Here is a 12,500-nt window from a genome sequence, read left to right as displayed (position 1 = left end):
CCTTTACTTTAAAATTCTTACTTTTTTTAACTTATCAATTAATCAATAATTCACTTAACACCTCTTAAATATACTTTTTTTCAGTAAATGTATATCTATCTATTCTTCATCCCTCTCAGTATCTATACTACTTATCTATCGTCTATCTTTCAATTTACCTTTTTATTCACTTACTTTGTATCCTATTCTACCTATTTTTATCGTTATTTACTATCAATCCATCCATTTATCAATTTCTCGGCCTGTCTACCTATCCACTATCCATTCCATCTATCCTCATACAGTTTCGATCTGTCTCTTAATCTATATATCTATCTATTCACTTATTACGTATCTATTTATTTATCACACCCATCTTATTAACCCATTCCTTTATTACGACTATATTCACTCATCAAAACCCATCTATTTACCCATCCCCTTATTCCGAATCTATTCAACCTACGCATTTTATTAAAACCACCAAACCCATCCTATTCATCCATTCATTTATCACGCATTTATGAATTCATCAAAACCGATTTATTTACCTAAAACGTGCATCAGTTCATGGACAACAATGCCGGGCGTATAACATCTGGGGGAGAGGCGTACCACTTGTCGAGACCCCTGGCGGCCAACGCTGGAACTACACCTAAAAAAAAAGAGGAGAGAATTAAAACTTTGGATGATTCTATCTATCGGATAGAATCATATCAATCCGATGTGATTAGAGTGATTGGATGATGGAGCTGTATTTAAGAGATGATTTAGTTTTTTTTAATGTTTAAAGATCGTTATTGAAATGTCTTGGGATAGATGGATAATGATCATTTGAATTTCTTTGCCCTCGTGACTGCCGCGGAATAAGTAGTAACAATTTTAAGTGTTGTGGTACGGCTGCACTGGTTGCAAGAGCTGGTCTCATCTTCAACATCTCATAAGCATCACAACTGTCAACAAACTTCACATCATGATCCTAATCTTGGCTTGAGTTTCGCAGTCAGATGAACATTTGCGTTTCATTTCGATCTTAAACGTTTTCTGGGCGTTTCCTACGATCTTTCCGTATTGCGAAACACGCTTCGAAAGCAACCCTTATGAAAACCCTAATAATTATATAGCAAGATAGCTGTGAAAATAATTCATCCGTTTCTATATAAGCAAAAAGGCAAAACACTTCAGCCGCATCAACGTAAACAAACTCCATTCTCGTAAAAAAGAAAAAGAAAGAAAAAAAGAAGAAGAAAAAAAAACGGCCTTGCCTTCATCTTGCCCTTGACAACTGTGACTTCTAATTTGATTTTATTCTCTTAAAAAAAAAGAAAATAATTATTCAACAACAAAGGAATCACAATAATAATTAGAATAGAAAACAAAAACAAGAAGAGACACAAGTTCAAACAGACCTGTGTTTATTTATATCCAGGCATGAGAGGCATTCAGGTGTTTAAGTACAGTTGGAGTTAAGGTTTATATATACAGAAATGATTAACAACAGATGAAGGAGACAGAGAAGAGGGAAAGGCATGAAAATCGTATTCGCATTTGTGGAGAGAGAGAAAGAGAGAGATAAGGAGATGTAAAGGGAGATAGGGAGTGGGAGAGAGAGAGAGAAACAGAGAAACAGAGAGAGAAAGAAAAAGAGAGAGGTAGAGATAGATAGATAGAGAGATAGATGGAGACTATCATTAAGACTTTCTCAAATAGATTTGTGTGATTCAGAACTCGTCTCAGTGCCTGACAAAGGGACATGGAACTGAAGAAATATCTTCGTAAAACCATTTCTCATATTTTTACCACTGACAAACAAGCACACTTACTACTTATTTATACCCCTATCAATCACAAATAAAAAAACATTCATCCATTATATACACGCAAACAACAACTACAAATCTGTTTTTGTTTGCTGTTCCGTATCCGTCAGCATTTCGTATACCACAATAATACCCATCCATTTTCTTACCCAGTGATATCATGCCCTGATGCTTTCTCTCTTTATTTTTTTATTATGAAAAGTGTTTTGAACTGAGCTGCAAATGCAACAGCTACGCAGCTTCAGCTTGTGACCTTCGCAAACTTTTTTCATTATTACTTTTTTTTTTGGGGGGGGAGGGGGAGGAAGAGGGGTCGTCTGGTTTTCTTTGTGTTACTGCTTTTGGAAGAGGGGAGGAGGGAGGGAGAAGAAGAGGAGGGAGAGGGGCGAGGCGAGAGAGGAGAGGGAGAAGAAGAGTTTGAAAGAGAGAGAGAAAGAGAGAGAGAGAGACAGAGAGAGTAATAAAGAAATAGAGACAGAGAGAAAGAAATAGAGAAATAGACAGAGAGAAAGAAATAGAGAAATAGAGACAGAGAGAAAGAAATAAACAGATAAATAAGAGACAGAGAGAAAGAAATAAACAGATAAATAGGAGACAGAGAGAAAGAAATAGACAGATAAATAAAAGAGAGAGAGAGAGAGAGAGAGAGAGAGAGAGAGAGAGAGAGAGAGAGAGAAAGAAACAAAGAGAGAGAGAAAAAATAAAATAAAAAAAACTGAGACAGACACACAGTATACACGTGCCTAAACACAGCACATGCCTGATAGACAGCACACTCATACAAAACATCTGTACATGTTTTGAAATTTCGTAGAATTTTCCTTGTAACTTCAAGCTCACGCGAGTAAAAATAGAAATCTGATTCATTTATTTCCTGCAGTGTATCGCCCTCTATGAAAGAATGACAAAGACAGGATTATAGGATTATAATTTCAAAACCTGTGACTTCAAAATAATATAAATATGTTCATTGATTACATATATTCCATATTTGGTTGTATTTCTTGTGGTTTTATTAAATGAAGGGCTTTGGATAATTTAATGATGCTAATGTGAAATTTTGATGATTATGATAACAATTATGATGATAATGATGATAACGAAAATGATCAATATGATAAAAAAACACAGTAATAACAATGATAGGAAGGCAGAAGACAATCGAGAGAGGAAGACAGAATAAACCGAACATGAGAGAGGAAGACAGAAGACACTCGATAGAAGAACACAGAATAAACTGGACACAAGAGAGTAAAAAAGAATAAACCGAACACGAGAAAGGAAGACAGAATAAACCAAACACGAGAGAGAAAGACGGAAGACACACGAGAGAGAAAGACAGAATAAACCTCACACGAGAGAGGAAGACAGAATAAACCGAAAATGAGAGAGGAGGACAGAATAAACCGAACACGAGAGAAGAAGACAGAAAACACTCGAGAGAGAAAGACAGAATAAACGAACACGAGAGAGAAGGACAGAATAAACCGAACACGAGAGAGGAAGACAGAATAAACCTCACACGAGAGAGGAAGACAGAATAAACCGAACACGAGAGAGGAAGACAGAATAAACCGAACACGAGAGAGGAAGACAGAATAAACCGAACACGAGAGAGGAAGACAGAATAAACGAACACGAGAGAGGAAGACAGAATAAACCGAACACGAGAGAGGAAGACAGAATGAACCGAACACGAGAGAGGAAGAGAGAATAAACTGAACACGAGAGAGGAAGACAAAAGAAACCAAAGACGAGAGAGGAAGACAGAAGACACTCGAGAGAGGAAGACAGAATAAACCGAACACGAGAGAGGAAGACAGAAGACACTCGAGAGAGGAAGACAGAATAAACCGAACACGAGAGAGGAAGACAGAATGAACTGAACACGAGAGAGTAAGACAGAATGAACCGAACACGAGAGAGGAACACGGAAGACACTCGAGAGAGGAAGACAGAATAAACCGAACACGAGAGAGGAAGACAGAAGACACTCGAGAGAGGAAGACAGAATAAACCGAACACGAGAGAGGAAGACAGAAGACACTCGAGAGAGGAAGACAGAATAAACCGAACACGAGAGAGGAAGACAGAATAAACCGAACAGGAGAGAGGAATAAAGAATAAACCGAACCCGAGAGAGGAAGACAAAAGACACTCGAGAGAGAAAGACTATAAACGAACACGAGAGAGAAAGACAGAAGAAACAGAACACGAGAGAGGAAGACAGAATGAACCGAACACGAGAGAGGAAGACAGAACACACTCGAGAGAAGAAGTCGGGAATAAACCGAACACGAGAGAGGAAGACAGAAGATACTCGAGAGAGGAAAACAGAATAAACTAAACACGAGAGGAAGACAGAGGACACTCGAGAGAGGAAGACAAAATAAACCGAACACGAGAGAGGAAGACAGAATGAACCGAACACGAGAGAGGAAGACAGAATAAACCGAACACGAGAGAGGAAGACAGAATGAACCGAACACGGAAGACACTCGAGAAAGGAAGACAGAATAAACTGAACACGAGAGAGGAAGACAGAAGACACTCGAGAGAGGAAGACAGAATAAACCGAACACGAGAGAGAAAGACAGAATAAACCGAACACGAGAGAGGAAGACAGAATGAACCGAACACGAGAGAGGAAGACAGAATAAACCGAACACGAGAGAGGAAGACAGAATAAACCGAACACGAGAGAGGAAGACAGAATAAACCGAACACGAGAGAGGAAGACAGAAGACACTCGAGAGAGGAAGACAGAATAAACCGAACACGAGAGAGAAGGAGAGAAAAAACAAACACGAGAGAGGAAGACAGAATAAACCGAACACGAGAGAGGAAGACAGAATAAACCGAACACGAGAGAGGAAGACAGAATAAACCGAACACGAGAGAGGAAGACAGAATAAACCGAACACGAGAGAGGAAGACAGAAGACACTCGAGAGAGGAAGACAGAATAAACCGAACACGAGAGAGGAAGACAGAAGACACTCGAGAGAGGAAGACAGAATAAACCGAACACGAGAGAGGAAGACAGAATAAACCGAACACGAGAGAGGAAGACAGAATAAACTGAACACGAGAGAGGAAGACAGAATAAACCGAACACGAGAGAGGAAGACAGAATAAACCGAACACAAGAGAGGAAGACAGAATAAACTGAACACGAGAGAGAGAAAGACAGAATAAACAAATACGAGAGAGGAAGACAGAATAAACCGAACACGAGAGAGGAAGACAGAATAAACCGAACACGAGAGAGGAAGACAGAATAAACCGAACACGAGAGAGGAAGACAGAATAAACCGAACACGAGAGAGGAAGACAGAATGAACCGAACACGAGAGAGGAAGACAGAATGAACCGAACACGAGAGAGGAAAAGGGAAGACACTCGAGAGAGGAAGACAGAATAAACCGAACACGAGAGAGGAAGACAGAATGAACCGAACACGAGAGAGGAAAAGAGAAGACACTCGAGAGAGGAAGACAGAATAAACCGAACACGAGAGAGGAAGACAGAATAAACCGAACACGAGAGAGGAAGACAGAATAAACCGAACACGAGAGAGAAAGACGGAAGACACTCGAAAGAGAAAGAGAGGAAGACAGAATAAACCGAACACGAGAGAGGAAGACAGAATAAACCGAACACGAGAGAGGAAGACAGAATAAACCGAACACGAGAGAGGAAGACAGAATAAACCGAACACGAGAGAGGAAGACAGAAGACACTCGAGAGAGGAAGACAGAATAAACCGAACACGAGAGAGGAAGACAGAAGACACTCGAGAGAGGAAGACAGAATAAACCGAACACGAGAGAGGAAGACAGAATAAACCGAACAGGAGAGAGGAAAACAGAAGACACTCGAGAGAGGCAAACAGAATAAAGCGAACACGAGAAAAGAAAATAGAATAAACCTCACACGAGAGAGGAAAACAGAAGACACTCGAGAGAGGAAGACAGAATAAACCGAACACGAGAGAGGAAGACAGAATAAACCGAACACGAGAGAGGAAGACAGAATAAACCGAACACGAGAGAGGAAGACAGAATAAACCGAACACGAGAGAGGAAGACAGAATAAACCGAACACGAGAGAGGAAGACAGAAGACACTCGAGAGAGGAAGACAGAATAAACCGAACACGAGAGAGGAAGACAGAATAAACCGAACACGAGAGAGGAAGACAGAATAAACCGAACACGAGAGAGGAAGACAGAAGACACTCGATAGAGGAAGACAGAAGACACTCGAGAGAGGAAGACAGAATAAACCGAACACGAGAGAGGAAGACAGAATAAACCGAACACGAGAGAGGAAGACAGAATAAACCGAACACGAGAGAGGAAGACAGAATAAACCGAACACGAGAGAGGAAGACAGAATAAACCTCACACGAGAGAGGAAGACAGAATAAACCGAACACGAGAGAGGAAGACAGAATAAACCGAACACGAGAGAGGAAGACAGAATAAACCAAACACGAGAGAGGAAGACAGAATAAACCGAACACGAGAGAGGAAGACAGAATAAACCGAACACGAGAGAGGAAGACAGAAGAAACCTCACACGAGAGAGGAAGACAGAATAAACCGAACACGAGAGAGGAAGACAGAATAAACCGAACACGAGAGAGGAAGACAGAATAAACCGAACACGAGAGAGGAAGACAGAAGAAACCGAACACGAGAGAGGAAGACAGAAGACACACGAGAGAGGAAGACAGAATAAACCGAACACGAGAGAGGAAGACAGAATAAACCGAACACGAGAGAGGAAGACAGAATAAAGCGAACATGAGAGAGGAAAACAAAAAACACTCGAAGGAGGAAGACAGAATAAACCAAACACGAGAGAGGAAGACAGAAGAAAGCGAACACGAGAGAGGAAGACAGAATAAACCGAACACGAGAGAGGAAGACAGAATAAACGAACACGAGAGAGGAAGACAGAATAAACCGAACACGAGAGAGGAAGACAGAATAAACCGAACACGAGAGAGGAAGACAGAATAAACCGAACACGAGAGAGGAAGACAGAATAAACCGAACACGAGAGAGGAAGACAGAATAAACCGAACACGAGAGAAGAAAACAGAAGAGAACAGAAACAAAAAAGAAACGAAAGAGAGAAAGAATACGACACGAGAGAGGAAAACCGAACACGAGAGAGGAAGACAGAAGAAACCGAACACGAGAGAGGAAGACAGAATAAACCGAACACGAGAGAGGAAGACAGAATAAACCGAACACGAGAGAGGAAGACAAAAGAAACCGAACACGAGAGAGGAAGACAGAATAAACCGAACACGAGAGAGGAAGACAGAATAAACCGAACACGAGAGAGGAAGACAGAATAAACCGAACACGAGAGAGGAAAACAGAAGACGCTCGAGAGAGGAAAACAGAATAATGCGAACACGAGAGAGGAAAACAGAATAATGCGAACACGAGAGAGGAAAACAGAATAATGCGAACACGAGAGAGGAAAACAGAATAATGCGAACACGAGAGAGGAAAACAGAATAAACCGAACACGAGAGAGGAAAACAGAATAAACCGAACACGAGAGAGGAAAACAGAATAATGCGAACACGAGAGAGGAAAACAGAATAATGCGAACACGAGAGAGGAAAACAGAATAATGCGAACACGAGAGAGGAAAACAGAAGACACTCGAGAGAGGACGACAGAATAAACCGAACACGAGAGAGGAAAACAGAATAATGCGAACACGAGAGAGGAAAACAGAATAATGCGAACACGAGAGAGGAAAACAGAATAATGCGAACACGAGAGAGGAAAACAGAATAAACCGAACACGAGAGAGGAAAACAGAATAATGCGAACACGAGAGAGGACGACAGAATAAACCGAACACGAGAGAGGAAAACAGAAGACACTCGAGAGAGGACGACAGAATAAACCGAACACGAGAGAGGAAAACAGAATAATGCGAACACGAGAGAGGAAAACAGAATAATGCGAACACGAGAGAGGAAAACAGAATAATGCGAACACGAGAGAGGAAAACAGAATAATGCGAACACGAGAGAGGAAAACAGAAGACACTCGAGAGAGGACGACAGAATAATGCGAACACGAGAGAGGAAAACAGAATAATGCGAACACGAGAGAGGAAAACAGAATAATGCGAACACGAGAGAGGAAAACAGAATAATGCGAACACGAGAGAGGAAAACAGAATAATGCGAACACGAGAGAGGAAAACAGAATAAACCGAACACGAGAGAGGAAAACAGAAGACACTCGAGAGAGGACGACAGAATAAACCGAACACGAGAGAGGAAAACAGAATAATGCGAACACGAGAGAGGAAAACAGAATAAACCGAACACGAGAGAGGAAAACAGAATAATGCGAACACGAGAGAGGAAAACAGAATAATGCGAACACGAGAGAGGACGACAGAATAAACCGAACACGAGAGAGGAAAACAGAATAATGCGAACACGAGAGAGGAAAACAGAATAATGCGAACACGAGAGAGGAAAACAGAATAATGCGAACACGAGAGAGGAAAACAGAATAATGCGAACACGAGAGAGGACGACAGAATAAACCGAACACGAGAGAGGAAAACAGAATAATGCGAACACGAGAGAGGAAAACAGAATAATGCGAACACGAGAGAGGAAAACAGAATAAACCGAACACGAGAGAGGAAAACAGAATAATGCGAACACGAGAGAGGAAAACAGAATAATGCGAACACGAGAGAGGACGACAGAATAAACCGAACACGAGAGAGGAAAACAGAATAAACCGAACACGAGAGAGGAAAACAGAATAATGCGAACACGAGAGAGGAAAACAGAATAATGCGAACACGAGAGAGGACGACAGAATAAACCGAACACGAGAGAGGAAAACAGAATAATGCGAACACGAGAGAGGAAAACAGAATAATGCGAACACGAGAGAGAACGACAGAATAAACCGAACACGAGAGAGGACGACAGAATAATGCGAACACGAGAGAGGAAAACAGAATAATGCGAACACGAGAGAGGAAAACAGAATAATGCGAACACGAGAGAGGAAAACAGAATAATGCGAACACGAGAGAGGAAAACAGAATAATGCGAACACGAGAGAGGAAAACAGAAGACGCTCGAGAGAGGAAAACAGAATAATGCGAACACGAGAGAGGAAAACAGAATAATGCGAACACGAGAGAGGAAAACAGAATAATGCGAACACGAGAGAGGACGACAGAATAAACCGAACACGAGAGAGAAAACGAATACGAAGAGAGAAAAACAATAATGCGAACACGAGAGAGGAAAATAGAATAAACCGAACACGAGAGAGGAAACAGAATAATGCGAACACGAGAGAGGAAAACAGAATAAACGACACGAGAGAGGAACAGAATAATCGAGAGAGGAAAACAATAAACGAACACGAGAGAAGACAGAATAATGCGAACACGAGAGAGGAAACAGAATAACGAACACGAGAGGAGAAAACAGAATAATGCGAACACGAGAGAGGAACAGAATAACCGAACGAGAGAGGAAGACAGAATAATGCAAACGAGAGAGAAAACAGAATAATGCGAACGAGAGAGGAAAACAAATAATGCGAACACGAGAGAGGAAGACAGAATAATGCGAACACGAGAGAGGACGACAGAATAAACCGAACACGAGAGAAGAAAACAGAATAACGAACAAGAGAGGAAAGCAGAATAATGCGAACACGAGAGAGGAACAGAGAAAAGCGAACACGAGAGAGGAAACAGAATAATGCGAACACAAGAGAGGAAAACAGAATAATGCGAACACGAGAAAGGAAAACAGAATAATGCGAACACGAGAGAGGAAAACAGAATAATGCGAACACGAGAGAGGAAAACAGAATAATGCGAACACGAGAGAGGAAAACAGAATAATGCGAACACGAGAGAGGAACAATAATAAACCGAAAAACGAAGAGAGGAAAACAGAATAATGCGAACACGAGAGAGGAAAACAGAATAATGCGAACACGAGAGAGGAAAACAGAATAAAGCGAACACGAGAGAGGAAAACAGAATAATGCGAACACGAGAGAGGAAAACAGAATAATGCGAACACGAGAGAGGAAAACAGAATAATGCGAACACGAGAGAGGAAAACAGAATAATGCGAACACGAGAGAGGACGACAGAATAAACCGAACACGAGAGAAGAAAACAGAAGACGCGAACACGAGAGAGGACGACAGAATAATGCGAACACGAGAGGACGACAGAATAAACCGAACACGAGAGAGGAAAACAGAATAATGCGAACACGAGAGAGGAAAACAGAATAATGCGAACACGAGAGAGGAAAACAGAATAATGCGAACACGAGAGAGGAAAACAGAATAATGCGAACACGAGAGAGGAAAACAGAATAATGCGAACACGAGAGAGAAAAACAGAATAATGCGAACACGAGAGAGGAAGACAGAATAATGCGAACACGAGAGAGGAAAACAGAATAATGCGAACACGAGAGAGGAATACAGAATAATGCGAACACGAGAGAGGAAACAGAATAATGCGAACACGACAGAGGTAAACAGAATAAACGAACACGAGAGAGAAGACAGAATAATGCGACACGAGAGAGGAAACAGAAATCACACGAGAGGAAGACAGAATAATGCGAACACGAGAGAGGAAGACAGAATAATGCGAACACGAGAAGAAAAAAATAATGCGAACACGAGAGGAGAACAGAGAGACGAAGAAAAACAGAAATGCGAACACGAGAGAGAACAGATAATGCGAAGAGAGGAACAGAATAATGCGAACGAGAGAGGAAACAGAATAATGCGAACACGAGAGAGAATAATGGGAACACGAGAGAGGAAAACAGAATAACGCAAACACGAGAGAGGAAAACAGAATTATGCGAACACGAGAGAGGAAAACAGAATAATGCGAACACGAGAGGAAAACAGAATTATGCGAACACGAGAGAGGAAAACAGAATAATGCGAACACGAGAGAGGAAAACAGAATAATGCAAACACGAGAGAGGAAAACAGAATAATGCAAACACGAGAGAGGAAAACAGAATTATGCGAACACGAGAGAGGAAAACAGAATAATGCGAACACGAGAGGAAAACAGAATAAACGACACGAGAGAGAAAACAGAAAATGCGAACAGAGAGGAAAACAGAATAATGCAACGAACACGAGAGAAACCGAAAGAGAGAAACAGAATAATCGAAACAAGAGGAAAAAAACACGAGAGAGGAAAACAGAATAACAACACGAGAGAGGAACAGAATAATGAACACGAGAGAGGAAAACAGAATAACGAACAACACAGAGAGGAAAACAGAATAATGCGAACACGAGAGAAACAGAACGAACCGAGAAACACGAGAGAGAAACAGAATAATGTGAACACGAGAGAGAAGAACAGAATAATGCGAACACGAGAGAGGAAAACAGAAATGCGAACACGAGAGAGAACAGAATGAACCGAACACGAGAGAGGAACAGAATAAACGAACACGAGGAGAGAGGACAGAATAAACCGAACACGAGAGAGGAAAGAATAACACGAGAGAGAAACAGAATAAACTGAACACGAGAGAGGAAAACAGAATAATGCGAACACGAGAGAGGACGACAGAATAAACCGAACACGAGAGAGGAAAACAGAATAACGAACACGAGAGAGGAACAGAATAACAAACGAGAGAGGAAGACAGAAGAAACCAAAAACGAGAGAGAAAGACAGAAAAACCGAACACGAGAGAAAGACAGAATAATGCGAACACGAGAGAGGAAACAGAATAATGCGAACACGAGAGAGGAAGACAGAATAATCGAACACGAGAGAGGAAACAGAATAATGCGAACACGAGAGAGGAAACAGAATATCGAACACGAGAGAGGAAGACAGAATAATGCGGACACGAGAGAGGAAAACATAATAATGCGAACTCGAGAGAGAAAACAGCTAACACTCGAGAGAGGAAAATCAGAAGAATCGAATAATGCGAACACGAGAGAGGTATTACACAATAATGCGAACACGGAAAACTGAAATATCAGAAGACGCTCACAAGAGAGGAAAAACAGAATAATGGGCGCAACCACGAGAGAGGAAAAACAGAATAATGCGAACACGAGAAGGATAACAGAATAATCAACACAGAGAAAAAACATGCGGCGATATTCCGAACACGAGAGAGGAACAAAATTATGCGAACACAGGAGAAAACAAATAATGCGAAACACAGAAAAACAGAATATTGCGAAACACAAAATACAAATAATCAACACGAGAGAGGAAAACAAATAATGCGAACAAGAGGAACAGAAACGAACACGAGAGAGAACAAAACGAACACAGAGAGGACACGAAACACACGGAGAAAAACCGAAGAGGAAACAGAAAATCAAGAGGAACAGAATAACAGAGAGACACAGAACAACAAAGGAAAGAATAATCAACAGAGAGAAACGAAGCCCGAAGAGGAAAACAAAACGAACCAGGAGAAACGAAAGAACACAGAGAGGAAACAAAACAAGAGGAACAGAATGCACAGAAGAGGACGAAAATAACGAACACGAGAGAAACGAACCCGAGAGGAACAAACCGCGAGAGAAAAAGATAACACACAAGAGAAAAGAATAATGCGAACACAGAGAGAAACGAATAATGCAACACGA

The 12,500-nt window shown here is 41.2% G+C and overlaps 1 protein-coding gene across 1 annotated transcript in view; it reads right to left on the bottom strand.

Moving 5' to 3' along the window:
* LOC122253992 (hatching enzyme 1.2) overlaps window positions 1-12,500 on the bottom strand; it is a 59,319-nt gene that overhangs the window by 29,157 nt on the left and 17,662 nt on the right. The window contains exons 2-3 of the mRNA XM_086532493.1: window positions 828-932; window positions 531-634 (exon numbers count right to left, since the gene is read on the bottom strand). Of these exons, the coding sequence (XP_086388619.1) occupies window positions 531-634; window positions 828-932 (209 nt within the window). The remainder of the gene's footprint in view (window positions 1-530; window positions 635-827; window positions 933-12,500) is intronic.

The sequence above is a fragment of the Penaeus japonicus genome, unplaced genomic scaffold (genome assembly GCF_977035675.1).
Source record: "Penaeus japonicus unplaced genomic scaffold, GWHDUDI00000001_assembly GWHDUDI00000037, whole genome shotgun sequence".
Classification (NCBI taxonomy): Eukaryota; Metazoa; Arthropoda; class Malacostraca; order Decapoda; family Penaeidae; genus Penaeus; species Penaeus japonicus.
This window is presented reverse-complemented; position numbering and strand designations above follow the sequence as displayed.